Here is a 16,330-nt window from a genome sequence, read left to right on the forward strand (position 1 = left end):
CCACAGAGAAAAAAAGGTGCATTTTGTCCTGGAGGAAAACATCACACAGACAGCAGCTGTCTGTCTGAGTGGATGCAGGTAACGAAGTATTACATCTTATCCACTAAAGGGCTTGATGCACCTCACATTAGGAGAGGGTGTTTCTGCTCTGCGGTTAGTCCACAGCCCTCAAACAGCGGCTGCTGTAGCTCCCGATGAAGAAATGTAACACTGCTAACTTGGCTAACTAGTGTTAGCAATGTTTTGAGGCTACCTGCTGTTCCTGCTGTGTAACGCTGGCCTTTTTGGACAATATGTGTATTTTGTGCAGTGCTGTTGCTTTATTTCCTGCATATTATTTCATATGTATATGTAACGTTTTACATGTTTAGATTGAGCTCCTGGATGAAGACAGTGGACCGAAAAATTCAATCTGGTCACCATGGAAACGTAACGTTAGACATGATGGCAGTTTGACGACCCAGCTGTCAGAAAGCAGCCTTTAAAGAGCGACACGCTGTACTCAACGTAAGTATTTTGTTTTGTGTGTTTTTCTGTTTCTGTTAAATCTTTATTTTACAACTTTATGAATGTTTTATGTTGTTCTCAATTTTGTGTTGATTATGTGTTAATGTGAATTTTTACTTGGCCAAAAAATGTACTATGCCAACCTCAAAACTACATCATAGTTATATTTAACATTTGTCTATTTTTTCCCAAACAGATAAATAATCCTTTTTAAATACCTGTAGTTAAAGCTGCTGTGCAGAGCATTAATCTCCCCCTTTGCAAACATAACAGAAACAGACCTGTCCCCCACAGAAACAAAACCTGTGAGCTGCTGTACCGCAGTGGTCCTAGCTTTTTTGAAACTTGTTGCTGGGATCAAATTTAAACTAGTTTTAACATGCTGTCTTTCTTGAATAAATGTGCAGGTAATGGAGTTTCCTCAGCATTCCCAGCAGCTGCTGTCAGCTCTGCGCTCACAGCGTCAGCGGGGCTTCCTCTGTGACTGTACCGTCCTGGTGGGCTCATCCTGTTTCCTGGCTCACCGGGCTGTTTTGGCCTCCTGCTCGCCATTTTTCCACATGTTCTACTCAGACTCCCCAGGGGGAAACAGTACCAGCAGCTCAGTCACCCTGGACAGTGACATTGTCACATCTGCTGCATTTGGCTTGCTGCTGGACTTTGTGTATGAAGGTGTGCTGCAGCTGGACGAGTCCCCTCCAGTGGAAGACGTACTGGCAGCTGCAAGCTTTCTTCACATGAATGAGGTCGTGAGAGTATGCAAGAGGCGACTTCAGAGGCGAGGGCCTCTGGCCGAGGCAGACAGCACACGCTCTGAGGAGAATGCTGGATTGAAGAAAGCAGCAGAGACAGGACAGGGCAGTGGACCTGAGACACTGCTGGCCTTGGCAGCCGATCACTCGAATTCAGTCACCATAGCAGCACCTCTGTTGTCAGTATCCGTAGTGGCAGAGAGGAGTCAGGTGGAGTCTGTGAAGTCTGAGCGGCGGACTGGTGGGGGGCCTTTAGAAGCACGAGTTCAGACTCCTCTGAGCCCTGACCTTGCTGACACCACCCAGCCAGGAATGGATGCTCCTCCACTTCCCCCAGGGGGAGAACAGGCCCAAGGCCGTAGCCAGGCTGCCCCTGTCTGTGGAGCCAACCCCAGGTCAGGGACCAGTGTTCAGGTAGAGGGATCAGCACTCTGCAGTCCTTGTAGCACCACTGAGACATACAGGTATGAGTGTGTTGTTAATTTCTCAAATTGTATATATTTTTTTTATTTTTTTAATTATAATAGCATAGTCTTTGGTTTATTTTAATACAGTGTATTATGACACATAATAATATTACTTTGGACTAAGACAGATGCATTCCATGGTGTTTTTTTGTAAAAGCAGTTCAGTCAGCAGCCTGACAGGTGATTTTCCTTTGCCACAGCAGTAACCAGCAGCCCTCTTCTTCATCGTCTTCCTCCCTGGTCCCAGTGAGTCAAGCTGCTGGTCACTCAGTGGTTGCTCTTCCTCTGTCAGAATCCAGCCTCTCTCCAAGCACACATTTAACCCAACTCCGACTGCCCTGTGATGACTCCATCAGGGAACCCTCAGAGACTGACCACAGAGGTGTACTGGGCAAAGGACAACAGATGATCATGTTAATCCAAGCTTCAGCTTTGACCCCACATCTACAAACTAACCCAACGCACTCTGTGCCCCAATGTGCACCTCCTCAAATCCAAATCCAGAATGCTGTGTCACTCCAACGCCAAAGCCCAGACCTTCACCCTACTCTTTCAGCCCATGTGCTCAGGGGACCTGAGAGAAACACTGGAGCTGGAGCTGGATTCCCCACCACTAGGAATGAAAGATCTCATCCTTTCACAGATAGAGGGAGGACAGGCACTGACAGAGAGAGTGTAAAAGTCAAAGTGGAGGCCATTGTTATATCTGATGAAGAGCTAGAGGAGGAGAAAGAGGAAAGCAGAGAGAGAGAACCAGTAATGGTGGATGATGAGTTTGAAGATGACATCCAGGAAGAGGAGCTCAACAGCCCTCAGTTTCTCTCTTCCCATCCACAAATGAACTCCCATCCAAACGACTACTCTTCCCCCCTCTCTCCCTCCTCCTCCTCTGGTGCTGGACCTTCCTCCCAGGACTCTTCCTCCTTCTCATCCTCAGTCGTTCCTCCGTCTGCATCTCAGCTGCGTTCAGATCCTCCTTCCTATTTCCAGGAGTTTCAGGACTCTATGGGGAACTTTGTAGAGGATGTCCCAACATGTGGTGTCTGTGGAAAGACCTTCTCATGCACGTACACTCTAAGACGCCACGCCATTGTGCACACACGCGAACGTCCTTATGAGTGTCGCTACTGCTACCGCAGCTACACACAATCAGGCGACTTGTACCGACATATTCGCAAATCTCATGACCACACACTGCCCGCTAAACGCAGCAAAGCAGACACAGAGTCCTCCCTGACACCACAACCACCACCACCTCCTTTAGTGAACACACACACTGACGCACTGTTAAACTCCGTACTTAAGCACACACATTGTACGTAAAGTCCTGATATGTTGAATTATGTAGTACAGCAAATACTGTTTTAATCATCAATTATTGTGATTCTGTATGAAACAATTGAAAGAAAAAACTCCGACCTTCCCCTTCTTTCTTACTATGACTGTTTTATGATTCTCACTTTAAAAATATTTGATTTTGAATTTCTTTAAAATTATACAAAAGGTAGTTTTGCACCTTCTCAAAACCCTTTCTCATGAATACATAATACATTTCTTATTAAAAATCAATATTAGCAATATTGCCTAAAGAAGTGTAATCAAATTGCCAAAAGTTCTCTAAAAAGACCATGTGTGTCTCGAGTCCCAGCAGACACCTTGCCTTTTTTTCATACAAAGGATATTTAACTACAGAAACATGGTAATACTCTCACATACTCTCACAGTTAGCACCAGCGGATTGGCAGTGATTGGTGAAACATGTTTGATATTAGCCAGTTCCTCCCAGGACCCCTACTCTTTGTAAAATGAAAGGACACCTCACAGCTGATGTTAAATGTTTTTGTCATTGTTGCCACAAGTGTACAGGTACAACATTGGTCACAGACATACTTGTAAGAAATGCTTCAGAGGTCGAATGTTTATATGCTGATATTTAAAGTTAAACTTTAATCAGCTGTAATTTGTTTGATCTTTCAGTGTGAGTCTGTGCCATTAAAGTCTAATAATAATTGTATTATTTATGGAGACACCAAGCAAATACCTAAAATTGTGACATCAGGTGGTGCTATATATTATATTATTTTCAGTGTGAGCTTTCCCTCCCAAAGGTTTAATGTCCCACTTCATGAGTAGCAATTTGAAAAGAAGTGAGAGAAGCCAGCTGTGCCAACAGGTCTTTCTTTACCTACTCTCTTTATCCCAGTTATCACCAGTTAAAAGTCTCTGTTGACTGATTCTGACGACAGTAGTATTTACTGCCAGTGGCCTGTACAGGATTATACACAAAAGCTTACTGTAAATTATTTAACTTTGCGTGTCTTGTGCTATCTTTGTGCCACATGTCCTATAAACTTCGACACCCTCCATCAGGCTCATGCTCATGTTATGGTGCCAAATGGGTTTTATGGGTTAACATTTTCAGTTCCCTTTGCAGGACAGATATTAAATCATGAAGTGATGTAGCTTCTTTCAGTATGAGCACAATTTAACATTAATTTTTCTGCCTTCTCTAAATGTCTACATTTAAACCGTGCCTAACTGACTGGCACTTTTCTATTGTTCAGCACTATTTTACATTTTGGAAGTGTTTCTGTGTAATGATGATCCATGTGTGTTAGTGTGACTATACAAACCCATGAGTTTCAAACTGGATGAGTCTGTTTTTTTAAATAGTTTTTAAAATAGCCAGTGTGCAAAGTCTAAATGTTACCTTGTCAAATAAACACTTTCTGGTAGATCAACATGTAGATATGGTGATTTTTTTTTTTTTAAACAACTCTTTTGTCAGTTTGACTTTATTTTTCTTCTTTCATTAAAAAACATAAACATATTAGCAAATGTTACTCATTGCTCTGCAACAGTAACTCCTAATGGACAGGTTACTATTTTGAAAGCTTTTTACAGGTGTTAGTCAGTAACCAACAAAGTGTACATCTTATTTGTAACACACTGAGTTGACATCAGTCTTCCGCCTCAGGACTTTCTGTCTGTCTTTTTATTCCTCTACTGGCCCATGGATCTGTAAAGAAACAAAATATCAGCATCAACATGTGAGTTTACCTGCCTCTGTGTTTTTTTTTTTGTCTTGGATCAAAACTCACTGCCTCAGCCAGCTCAGGCCAATCCATTGCCATCACCACTGTGTCATCTGAATTTGGAGGCGTCTCCAGGTTCCAGTATGTCAGTTTGTTAAATACAGAAGATACCTTCACTGTCCTGTCCTGAACAAACAAGCACACACACACACACACACACACACACACACACACACACACAATTTAGCACCATGTCAACAATAACAAATTCCTCATATATGAATTTATGCTTCATGCAATCAGTGCTGTCTCTGGTCTCAGTGGTGCTTACCTCTTGGTCTGAGCCAGGCTTGTTGACCTCTTTCAGAACCAGGCCAGTGTAGCCCTGTGGACAGCTGAGCTCCTGCCCCTTCAACCCACGCCCTCTAAATGACACGGTTGTCTCTGCAATACAAAAAAAAAATGCATTCATTATTGTTGTAAGGAAGTTTTACAGCAGGGTTAAAAGCTGCTTTTTAAATTTGGTGTGTCTTCTTGTGGTCTGTGTACCATGTTTGTGGTCTTTCATAGTAGCAGCGAAGTATTGTGAGACCTTGGCCGGCCCGTTGTGTTCAATCTCACAGGGCATGAGGTGGACAGGGGTTTGCTGGGCTTTGTCCACCGATGACACATTAAGATGAGTAACACTGGTGTTACAGGACATGCTGCTGCCAGAAGAAGGCAGAACAAATGACACTTTCTTTGATTAGCCTCAAAACAGTCAAAATACTTTTATAGCTGCAGGTGACACAACTGGACAACTTTCTTCAAGCAAGACAGAGAGGCTAATTGATGTTCCTATTACCAGCCATATGCCTTAAGCCAAAGTCTTTTTACATTACATTAGTTTCCTGTCAACACTCCTCGATCTACATGTGTACAACAAGCACTTTATTCTATATTTTTTTATCTCTGTCTTATGCTGAGCTTGTCTTTCAGCTGCTAAACACTTTGCATCATAATGTAATGTTCAAACACTGAATGTAACTGCTGTGACAATGCCAAACTTCTGTGAAGTTAGTTTTAGGTTGACCAATTATAGTTTGAAAGACCTTTAATCTGGGTTTGGGTCTAAGTTAGGAACCACCAACAAAGTTAAACACATTACAAGATAATTACTAGAACGCAAAATAAGGATACAAATAAGACATATTTCTTAATTGCATTTTAGGGCTTCTTCTATTTTATGTCAATACTTTTTATGGAAAAACTGCTTTTGAGTCCACGGATTTGACTGCTTGTCTGTTCAGGGGCTCTGACAACAACCCATGCAGACTTTTCCTACAGTTAGCGCCTCGGTTGCTGTATCATTGTTTCATAGTAGAATTTCCTCTCAGTTTCTTTCTTATCGAGCGTTCTGGTAAATATCTAACGTAGCATTTGCAGAAACAGAACTTAAACATTACCTTTTTTGCAGTTTTCCACACGTTACTGTGACATGAAATGTAAACCGGGATCTCTTCCGGTCTGCGCCGCGAGAGCTTCTTCTTCTACGCTCAGATATTTTGGCGGGTTTATTTCGTTCCAACAGAAGATGTCTCCCCCTCGTGGTGGAAGATTATTTCCAACCAACTGCTGTTAGATCCTTTGTTATTAGAGCTGTTTGTGAAAGTATTAATTGTGTTGTTCATGTACGTTGATATAGCTAAACTATGAACTTTTAAGAATTCATCAAGTCATTGGTCGTTATTCATCTTTTGGCAGCCTCCTGTAAAGGTGGAGCATGGCAGGATGCTGCAGATACAGATATGACCTTTATAACAATTAACTTCTATAATAAAAGTAATATAAGTAAATAATAATTCTGGCATAGTCAGTCTCCTCCTCTCAAAGAGAACTCTGTTACAGCTGGCAGTTCAGTCCATGTGGGATGGACTAAACTGCATCCAATCACAGCTTTTGAAGCACCAAGGACAAGATACTCAGGAGACTTCTGTTCATATTTCATCAAGCGTGGACGAAGGAACTTCAGAGAAAGGAGACGTGTTTTCCTAACAGCTGCTAAGTTTGCCAACGGAACTCAGAGGTGAGTTTATTACAGATGACTGCTAAAGGCATGTAGAGCAGAGGTCTGACTTAGATGTTTGATCTGAAAAACTGAATGTCAGTGTTTGATAATCATGTGTTGTCTAAACTGGATTCTTCTTATATGGATTCAAATTTGAGGTGAGATCTCAAGTTCTCAGTTAGTTTTATAAAATGTGTTTAGGCCTCACGATAAATAACATAATCCATAGTTCCTAGAAATTTAAAACTTTAATGTTTTTAGGCACATTTAGTAATATCAGTCTGACTGTTGACACAGTTTGGAGTCAGCTGACATAAAAGACATCTACTTGTGACTGTGATTGGACCCGGTGGTTTTTCAGATTTGAGACGTGAGTCTTAATAACATCATCAGAGTTTCTGGGACTTGGTACAAAGTGGCTTTTTTCCCCACATCATTTCAGCACCTAATCCACCATGAAGTGTGTCAGTGTGTTCATTTAATGACTCCTACAGTCGTCCTTTGTCTGGTTTTCAGCTGCTTTGCTTTTTTAGATTTGATGGATCGGGAAAGTCATTTGCGTTCAGAAGATGCTCAAGAACCGCCAGTTCCCATTGATCAAGTGCTGCAGCAGCTACGTGATGCTGTCGCCATGGCGATGTCACAGGTCCGTCAGAGAGTTGTTCAGGGCTTCACTGTGTTTTCAGTCGTCTTTCTGCTCCTCTGGCTCGCTGCCTTTTTATATGGAAGCTTCTACTACTCTTACATGCCCAAGGCGACTTTCTCTGCACCTGTGCTCTATTACTACAGGTGTGTCTGGTTGCATCAGTTTTTCTGTGATTCTTCTCTGTCTTCTGGGTCACTCATTAATGTTTTGGTCAGCAGAACAGACTGTGAATCTCCGACTTCTTTTTTGTGCTCTTATCCTCGAGCCAACATCTCTCTGATGAGAAACAAGAAAACTGTATGTATGTGTGTGTGTCTGTGTGTATTCATCCATTCATTTAAAAATATTTCAAAATTATAACATTTTAATGTTTATTCAGGTGCTGACATTTGGCCAGGCCTATCGGATCTCTTTGCGGCTGGAGATGCCTGATTCCCCAACCAATCAGGAGCTGGGGATGTTTCTGATAAAGACGACCTGTTTTGCTCAAGATGGAGGCCAAGTGGCCTCGTCTGCTCACACTGTGAGTGGCACATGGTACACATGAGTGCATGAAATCAAATAGCTGTTTAGTCCTGATTACTGAATTCTCGCTGTGTGATTGTCAGGCAAGACAACTGCTGTCCGCCTCCAGCTCTCGCTTTGTGAGTACAACGCTGACGCATAATAACCTTTTAATCACACAAACCTGGTCAGAGTCAGATTAGCGCTGCTTAATATGCTTATGCCCAGCTCCACTGTAACAGAAGGTGATCTCAGCGCTCATGTGATCAAGATCTCAGGACACATGTTTGAGATGACTAATGCAAATTCAAATTCATGATGAGTTATAGAAATTAGATAAAACTAACAAATTCAGACACCTTTTAGAGGATCATCTTTAACTGAAACATGAAGGCCAATGTGTGAGTGTGAATGGTTGTTTGTCTGTGTGTGTTGCCCTGTGATGGACTGGTGACTTGTGCAATGTGTACCCCGCCTCGTACCCGTAGATAGCTGGGACAGAAATGAAATGCCACAAAACATGATCTCAAACATTCTGTAAAATCACTTAATAAATGTGAGAATGAATTGATTAATCCACTGAGATCAGCTTTTATTGTTAGTAAAAAAAACACAGCATGAGCACATAACCCAATCTGAGTTGTGCTGAACATATTTTTCATGAAAAGACCATAATTTAAAATATGTGTGTACTATTGTGGTCAGAGCATGCTGCGGTACCGTTCAGACTTGCTAAGGACTCTGGGAACGCTGCTGTTCCTCCCAGCTTTTCTGAGCGGAGCAGTCGAGCAGAAACAAGCACTGGAGGTAGAGCTCTTCTCAGAATACACCGACGACCCTGTGAGTTGTGGGCAGATATACAATGGGGGGGGGGGGGTGGCGGGTGTTGACTGCTTTGGTTTACAAGTTCACGGCTTGGGTCACAATATATAATATTGTGTATTTTTGTTACTTGTTTAGTATGCTCCCTCAGTCACTGCTGTCATCGAGATCCTGTCCAACAAGGTGCAGATCTACTCATCTCAGCTCTACATTCATGCTCATTTCACTGGATTGAGGTGTGAATCACCTATATGACACACATTCCTGCAGCAAGGCAACTATTTCTGATATAAGGTTGATGTAAATAACAACATGTCATCGGCCTGTAAAAGCAACAACAACTGTCCAAATGTGAGGTGATCATTTAATGTTAAAAAGCTTCCACTGACACACTGACAGTAGCTTTGTTTCTGTCTGTGTCACCTCATCAGATACCTGCTCTTCTACTTCCCCGTCTTATCGGCCTTGGTGGGTGTGACCAGTAACTTCATCTTCCTCAGTGTCTTTTTCGTCCTCAGCTACATGAGGCTGCTGCTGAAAGTGACCTGGGGTCCAAGCCAGGTGAGAGCTGCAGAGCAACATGTACTTTGTCCAAGTCAGTGTGACTTATCTGTGCATTCTTGTTGTTTACAGCTCAGAAGAGATGAACTGCTGTCAGAGAAGTGTCCAGAGGAAGTTAAGAATTCAGCAGGTACAAAGAAATCTTTATATTATTCAAGCTATTTGCATCAGTCACTTTTGTGCTGACACAAATACTTTGACAGGTACAGCAGAGCTGCTGGGTCCTTCTCTGATAAACCCCACAGATTGGAGACTGCAGAGAAATGCACAGGGTCAGGGTGAGATAAAGGAGTCAGAGGAAGCCTGAAGCCATGAAGGAGAGGGGCACAGAGAAGGGAGTGATTCTGATAAATGTTTTCAGGTGTTGAGTCAGAGTTTATCACGCTCTCTGTTCCCCTGTTAACGCTCACGTTTTAGTTTTCTGTCAGGACACTGTGATTGACACATCTAAGGCAATATTACTCAATGCAAATCTTTTATTTCCATTATTATTACTTTCCACATCATAGCCATGATGTTTTTTTTTTTTGTTCATTCTATAAGTTCCCTCGGTTTCTGTCCAATGATGATGCATTCTTTTTAAAATGTATCATGTGCTTCACACTGATCTGCAGATGAATAAATGCTGTCAATCAATGTCTGATAATGGCATATTAAAAGGTACCATGAATTGTCGTGTGACCGCAAGAAACAGGGTGACAACATTTCCTGGCAATGAGCTGATAAAAATAAGTTGTTTCGCATTTGTGGTTATAAAGAAAATCATCTGCATTGAAATTATGGGTGTCCGTAGCTTGGACATGTACATGCGCAAACATGCAAAATGCTGACTGTAACTGTTTTCTTGTTATGTAACATGAGATTGTGGGGCAGTGTATTTCTAAGGTAAAGCCCCCTGCTGGTTAAAATGTCACTTTTAAATGCTGTCAGCTATGTTCTTCATTAAATTCTAATGCACACACTAATAAACCACGTTCAAAGGATGTCTGTCATTGGAGGGAGGACACCCTGCTACTGGCTGTTTGACGTTGTCATTCCTGGATGTCCTCTTAGCCTTTGGCACTATTGGCCAAACTCCAGCAGCTGTCCCTGAATGCTGCTTTGGAAACTTAATGATGTCACTGCATGCAAAGTTTGGCACCAGCAGTGAGAGTGACAGAGGGATGTTGCTGTCTGACGGGCACTGGCAGCTAACGGCTGGAAGACACATGTAAGGTAAGGTAGCTTCATCTTCAAGTATATCTTTTGTACCATTTTAAGAGAGTTTAGATGTGTTGATGTTGGAGAGACATTTAGACTTTAAATGCATTTCCTCAAACACATTCACAATGGTGCCTCTCTTGTAAACATTTCCTTGTTGTACAAGCACATGTTGGGCTCATGGAGCAGGTTCACCATCTACACTCCTCACTGAACTCAAGAATGGCAAGTGCAGATGAAAACCACTTGGAGGAGGTGAAGATGGAGATCATGGACAGTGACTCTTGTCTGTCAGATAAGACACACCAACATCTGTCGATCAGTAAAGGGTCATCTGGCAGCTGCAGAGAGATCCAAGTGAGATCCAGACCCAAACTCCTGTCAACGAAAAGCTTCCCTCCTTACAATCAGTGCATAGGTGGACTGGGAGACGATGGAGACAATGACCTGGTTATGAGAGAAGACAGAGGTGAAGAAATTCAAGGAAGAGAAGAAAAGGAAGAGCTGATTGCAAGATGTGCAAGAGATGGAGTGAAGGCAAAGTCAAGGATGAGGAGGAGGGAAAGGTTAGGGGGAAGCTGTGAAGCAGACACAGAAGGCTGGGACAGGGGAAGGTGGGGTGGAAAAAGAAGAGTAGAGGAGACTGAAAAAGAAGAGGACCAGGATGAGGAGGAGGACAGAGAAAGAAAGAAAGGTGGTAGCTTTGACAAAGAAAGAAAGGTAGAGGAGAAAGAGGTGAGGAGATCTCCTATTTCAACTGTACAAGGGGAAAATGAGTGTTGTGGGGAGACAAATACAGGGAAAGATGAAGAGGCTGAGGAGCTGCCAGCAATGTCTGACAGCTCCACGACACATCAGTGGTCTTCCTCACATCCGATCCTCTCCAAACTATTGCACTCCTCCTCTTCCACATCGTCCTGCTCCTCCATCAATCTCTCCTCAGCAGAGAGTGACGAAGTCTTTAGCGAAGGAGAAGATGCCGGATCGAAGAGGAAGACATTCAAGAAGGTGAGATCATTCCACAGAAACACACAAACATGTAGATTAAAGCAACAGTTGCTACTGCTTTTCGTGCTGGCACTGCTGCCGTGCATGTGGCTGTTCTGGTTTTCCGTGGAAGTGGAGTAAAACCATATTTCTCAACTGTTCTTTGCACCTTTGGTCCTGGTGATTTGCATGAGCTTGAAAGAGGACTTTGACAAGGTCAGATTTGAATGCTGTTTGCATGCCTGGCTGCTGCCGCTGCTGCAGATATGGGAGTAGAGGGGAGCAGACAAGCGAGAGGACATGGGAGCAGAACACATCGTCAGAAAAGTGGGCGCTCTGTTGTAACAAGACTAAGGATGCACATACTGTATGTGACCAAAATACTTGAACATCTCCAATTTGTGGGATTAATGCATTTTTCATTAAAATTTTGTTTTGATGATATCTCTTCTGGGCATGCTCAGTTCAGCTTCTGTTCTACTTTTTATGTTTTTCACTAGCCATGTCTGTGACAGCTGTTTTGTGTATATACAAAGTAGATCATAACTGTTAAGGTATATTCTGTTTGTAGACAACAACCGTATAAACGCTTAACAGGTCAGGAGCACACAGACAGTGTAAAGTGGGTGTTTACTGGACTTTTAGGATGTTGAAGCCACATACCAGCCCTCTGGTTTATAAGGCTCTTTACAGACTAGTCTATTTAATTGTTCCACTGAGACACAAATATGCCACAGAACTGAAGATGAATGAGTATTCTTTATTCACATTAATACTGCTTCACACCTTGTCAAAGATGAAAACAGGCTGCCCTGGGTTAGGATGAAGAATCTGAGAACAGCATGCCAAAATACTACCGACCGCCCTGTACAGCACAGGAAAACCACCTTCTCTCTTTCTGTATTCACACATAATCTGCTCTTCTTTTCTGACACAGTGCCGGTCCTGGAGGACTTATCTAACCATGATGCACTGGTCGCTAAGCCGACAAAGCTCCTGGGTCCAGCTGGCTGGACATCAAGGCGAGTGTGTTTCTGTTACTATTACAAGCACAGGCACAGGTGTGGAAAACTTGTTGTGGCCATACCTAGTCATGTGATTGGGGTTATTTTCAGTACAGCCTAAGACGTTACAGTATTGCTCACATTTGACTGATTGAAAGTTGAATCCTTATGTTATGATGTTGAAACCAGTTCCTGCCCTCCCATGTAAACATAATCTGACCCTTTGTATCACCTCACTGTTTTCTGGCATCACCAGGTAACGTACAGCTGAGCAAAGCAGGGGAGGTCCTGAAACTGTACAGTGAAGGGGAGGCAAGGTGTTTGGAGGCCCTTATGAGAGACCCTCTCAGGCCTTTTGTTCCACAGTACCATGGTTTGGTCACCAGAGGGGAGCACAGCTACATCCGCCTGGAAGACCTCCTGTGTGGCCTGAGGAGGCCTGTTATCATGGACTGCAAAATGGGAGTCAGGTGAGTATTCCTCTACAGGTGACACATCATGTCAGCAGACAGTCAAGTGAAGGACTAACACGTTTATTTATTTTTATAAATTGAACATAGCTGTACGATGTACTGTATGGGAGTTTTCTTTGTAGGACATACCAGGAGGACGAACTGATGAAGGCCCGTACCAAAGCCACACTACGGAGCGACATGTACCAGAAAATGGTGAAAATGGACCCATCAGCTCCATCAGCAGAAGAACATGCTCAGAAAGGGGTGACAAAATGGCGCTACCTTCAGTGGAGGGATGCAACAAGTTCCACATCCACGCTGGGCTTCAGGATAGAGGGAATTATGGTAGGAATAAATATCACTACCTCCACCTCATGTTACTCAAGAATAGCCCACTCCACAAGAGTGACATGTCTTTGGTGCTGTGTCTTTGTCTCTGTGAGTCAGATGGAGGATGGCAGTGTCCAGCGGGACTTCAGAAAGGTTCAAACTTTGTCTCAGGTCACAGATGCGTTGCTCTACTTCACCAGGAGTCAGCTGGACACTCTGGTCAGTTCTGTCAGTCATGCTACTACAGGTCAGAGATACCTGCCATGCATGTGACGATAATATTTAAAAGCCTGCAAAGAAGATACACAATAAACTAAATCCCCAACATACATAAAAATGTAAAATTACTTCCCAAATCTCTGTCACTGACCTCCTGAAACATCCTTTCTCTGCTTTTTTGAATCAATAATAACGTTTTATGTCCTAAACCACATATGTACCCATGTCTGTTCTCAGAGATCATACCACTCCAGACTCCTGGCTCTAAGTGACGCACTGAGCAATTCATCATTTTTCAGAACACATGAGGTTGGATTACACTGATAGAACTATTTAAGCAGCTCACAGTCACCTTGCTTCATCTTCATCTTACACTTCATCTGCGTTTGTCCTGATCAGGTGATTGGCAGCTCGCTTCTCTTTGTGCACGACCACAGCAAGGCCAGCGTGTGGATGATAGATTTTGGAAAAACAACCCCACTGCCCGACAAGAGGGAGATCCATCATAACGTCCCGTGGGCTGAGGGGAGCAAGGAAGACGGCTACCTCATCGGTCTGACCTCACTGATCACTTCTCTGAGCCAGGCCATCGGCGTGGCCTCCTGGCAGCAGGAGGACAGCAGTGGCGAAGAAAAGAGTGTTTCATGAGGGAAAGCTGGGTTGTGTTTGTGATACACCTTATATGATACTCACATTCAGTAAGAGATGGAGAAACTGTTACACTTTGAACTGGTGAGTCAACATGAGGATTCCTTTCCAGTGTAGCAGAAGTGTGTATAAATGTGGTGTTGTTGTCTTGCAGTTGCACATCTGGTATGTGCCATCAAGACAGTGTTTTGGTACAGAGAGAGATTTAAAGAGACTTTTCTAAAGGCCAATATTCCAGAGATTTACATTCTTCGCCTGCTGACATCGCACACATATAGTTATAGCATCAGGTTTTCCTGTTTTAAGTCAGTACGTACAATAAATAAATGCTCATAAAAAAGAGACTAGAACCATAGTGAGGAACTTTGACGTATAAATAAACTTCTCTTATGTGCACTTCATATTACAACTTCACTATACAACCTGTAGACATGTTTCATACCCACGTTAACAGTGTTTGTGCAATTACTCTAATTGCCCGATAGGGGGCAGAGTTCCACACTCTAGCTTTACAATACAGCTGAACATATATTAACATAGATGTGATGTGTTTTGTAAGGGTCTTAATTAGTTTGGTTGCCCAGCAACCAAACTTACTGTTATTATTTACCTATGATGCAGCTGAAATGTTTTGTTCCCTTTTTTCTAAGCAGTACAGTCACATTCTCACAGTAAGCTAAGTGAAATAAAGAATGGATGCAACTACCTGTGGAGTCTTTATACAGCCATCCTAATAGCATAAACATGAAAATAAATCTCACAGAGGATATTCAATTTTTTTCAACTTCAATTTTTTTCAAAAAATTATAATTTTTCAAATATTAAGCAATTTCTGTGTCATTTTTAACATGGGAGTCTATGAGAGAGCTCTTCAACGAGGGTCATCTGCCAAATGTTTTTTTCCTCCTACAAATTTTAAGCTACAGGCGCCATTTTAGTCTTAAAACACTCATTAGATGCTGCTCTATCAAACTTGTACTCAGATTTTTTGAATTCCTTATTTTTTCTGCACGCCAGGCTGTCAAAGTTGGAGTGGTTTTTGAGGTCTCCTCTGCTGTTACCATGGTGACAGGCTGACACACACACACACACACACAGAGGCATACAAAGCTTTGAATTGCTTTGATTCTCCAGCAATTCAGAGCATTCAGAGCAATGCCCTTTTCTAGTTTTAATTAGGACTTTCCACCACTGACCAATAGTGTGTTGCTGATTCACAGGTTATTATGAGATGCTTTCACTAAGTGGCGCTGTTGCTGCTTGTGTTTACTAAAAGTAACCGGGACAGACCTCAGCCAGAAGTAATTACTCTCGATAATATCAAGAGAAATTACAACGACGGCGAAAGAAATTACTTGGTAAATATGCTCCTATTGTGTCTGCAAGTGTAGCATAATGTCAACAGAATTTTCCGCCATTCTACGAGCTAGCTAAAGCTAGCATCAGGTGCTCACTCTACTCAAGTGAATTTGCAAGAAAAATCGTTTTCCGGTATGATCAACAAAACTGATACAGCACCGTGCACATGTCTTGAAATGTTTTTTCTAAACGTCACAATATGTTGTGGAAGTTCTCCTGGGGGACTTAGGGAGGATGGACCGTGTGACCTTGAAACAGAGAAGCTACCCCAACTTAGCTGTGGTGACACGTGTGGTAAATAATGGTAAGTTCAAGCCCTTAGCTTTGTTTTGCTAGCCTTTGGTTGCTTCCCCCGCCGTGGTTGCATGCATGTACTGAATACATGAACATGTAGCTAAAGTACTAAATATTTAAATACAGCATAATTAGCTCACATACCTATGGACATTCTGCACCTTTATCACGTTTATTCACATGAATATAACTTGTCAAATAGCTGTTGTGCTTGTTCTAGTTTGTCTTGGTGTAGACTAAATGACTGTAAAGTCTTTTGCAGTGATGCAAAGAGACGCTTATACAGAGTATTACCCTTATTTGTTTAAATCGTGAGTGCCATATAATATAAAAATTTCCGGTAACATAAACAACATCTTTCAGGCATTTCTAGGCGTGTGGATCGTTAATAAATTAAATTCGCTGGATATGCAGTCATGGCGAGAATATTTTGCCATTTGTTTCCGTTGTAATGTCACGTTTTTAATGTGGTTACATGCATATGTCTTCAGCC

The 16,330-nt window shown here is 42.4% G+C and overlaps 4 protein-coding genes across 10 annotated transcripts; 3 read left to right on the forward strand and 1 right to left on the reverse strand.

The window, feature by feature from the left end:
- The first annotated feature begins 20 nt into the window (after window positions 1-20).
- zbtb3 (zinc finger and BTB domain containing 3) lies at window positions 21-3,155 on the forward strand. 2 transcript variants are annotated; one of them, XM_028416118.1, is made up of 4 exons: window positions 21-78; window positions 372-507; window positions 915-1,723; window positions 1,927-3,155. In XM_028416118.1, exons 3-4 carry the CDS (start codon window positions 918-920, stop codon window positions 3,047-3,049), a joined length of 1,929 nt encoding a protein of 642 aa, XP_028271919.1. In that variant the 5' UTR covers window positions 21-78; window positions 372-507; window positions 915-917; the 3' UTR covers window positions 3,050-3,155. The 2 variants fall into 2 exon arrangements, with proteins under 2 accessions (XP_028271919.1, XP_028271920.1); XM_028416119.1 differs by having other exon boundaries at window positions 1,930-3,155.
- A 1,355-nt stretch (window positions 3,156-4,510) lies between these two features.
- Window positions 4,511-6,282, reverse strand: rnaseh2c (ribonuclease H2, subunit C). Of its 3 annotated transcripts, none has more exons than XM_028416126.1 (5): window positions 6,207-6,282; window positions 5,311-5,465; window positions 5,093-5,205; window positions 4,828-4,947; window positions 4,511-4,745 (listed from the first exon to the last, which is right to left on the reverse strand). In XM_028416126.1, the coding sequence occupies exons 2-5, from the start codon at window positions 5,462-5,464 to the stop codon at window positions 4,722-4,724; spliced, it is 411 nt and encodes a 136-aa protein (XP_028271927.1). In that variant the 5' UTR covers window position 5,465; window positions 6,207-6,282; the 3' UTR covers window positions 4,511-4,721. The 3 variants fall into 3 exon arrangements, with proteins under 3 accessions (XP_028271927.1, XP_028271928.1, XP_028271929.1); XM_028416127.1 differs by having other exon boundaries at window positions 5,311-5,468; XM_028416128.1 differs by having other exon boundaries at window positions 5,311-5,467; window positions 6,210-6,269.
- A 458-nt stretch (window positions 6,283-6,740) lies between these two features.
- Window positions 6,741-10,310, forward strand: LOC114442517 (seipin-like). Of its 4 annotated transcripts, none has more exons than XM_028416123.1 (10): window positions 6,741-6,826; window positions 7,342-7,597; window positions 7,673-7,751; window positions 7,834-7,977; window positions 8,063-8,098; window positions 8,664-8,798; window positions 8,919-9,016; window positions 9,212-9,341; window positions 9,414-9,471; window positions 9,545-10,310. In XM_028416123.1, exons 2-10 carry the CDS (start codon window positions 7,347-7,349, stop codon window positions 9,646-9,648), a joined length of 1,035 nt encoding a protein of 344 aa, XP_028271924.1. In that variant the 5' UTR covers window positions 6,741-6,826; window positions 7,342-7,346; the 3' UTR covers window positions 9,649-10,310. The 4 variants fall into 4 exon arrangements, with proteins under 4 accessions (XP_028271924.1, XP_028271926.1, XP_028271925.1 ...); XM_028416125.1 differs by having other exon boundaries at window positions 7,342-7,454; XM_028416124.1 differs by having other exon boundaries at window positions 6,756-6,826; window positions 7,325-7,454.
- Window positions 10,311-10,482: 172 nt separating this feature from the next.
- Window positions 10,483-14,820, forward strand: LOC114442516 (inositol-trisphosphate 3-kinase A-like). Its single transcript, XM_028416120.1, has 8 exons — window positions 10,483-10,556; window positions 10,708-11,549; window positions 12,466-12,550; window positions 12,789-13,002; window positions 13,128-13,332; window positions 13,435-13,536; window positions 13,774-13,845; window positions 13,936-14,820. The coding sequence occupies exons 2-8, from the start codon at window positions 10,722-10,724 to the stop codon at window positions 14,182-14,184; spliced, it is 1,755 nt and encodes a 584-aa protein (XP_028271921.1). The 5' UTR covers window positions 10,483-10,556; window positions 10,708-10,721; the 3' UTR covers window positions 14,185-14,820.
- Window positions 14,821-16,330: the final 1,510 nt, after the last annotated feature.

This window comes from Parambassis ranga, chromosome 10 (assembly GCF_900634625.1).
Source record: "Parambassis ranga chromosome 10, fParRan2.1, whole genome shotgun sequence".
Taxonomy (NCBI): Eukaryota; Metazoa; Chordata; class Actinopteri; family Ambassidae; genus Parambassis; species Parambassis ranga.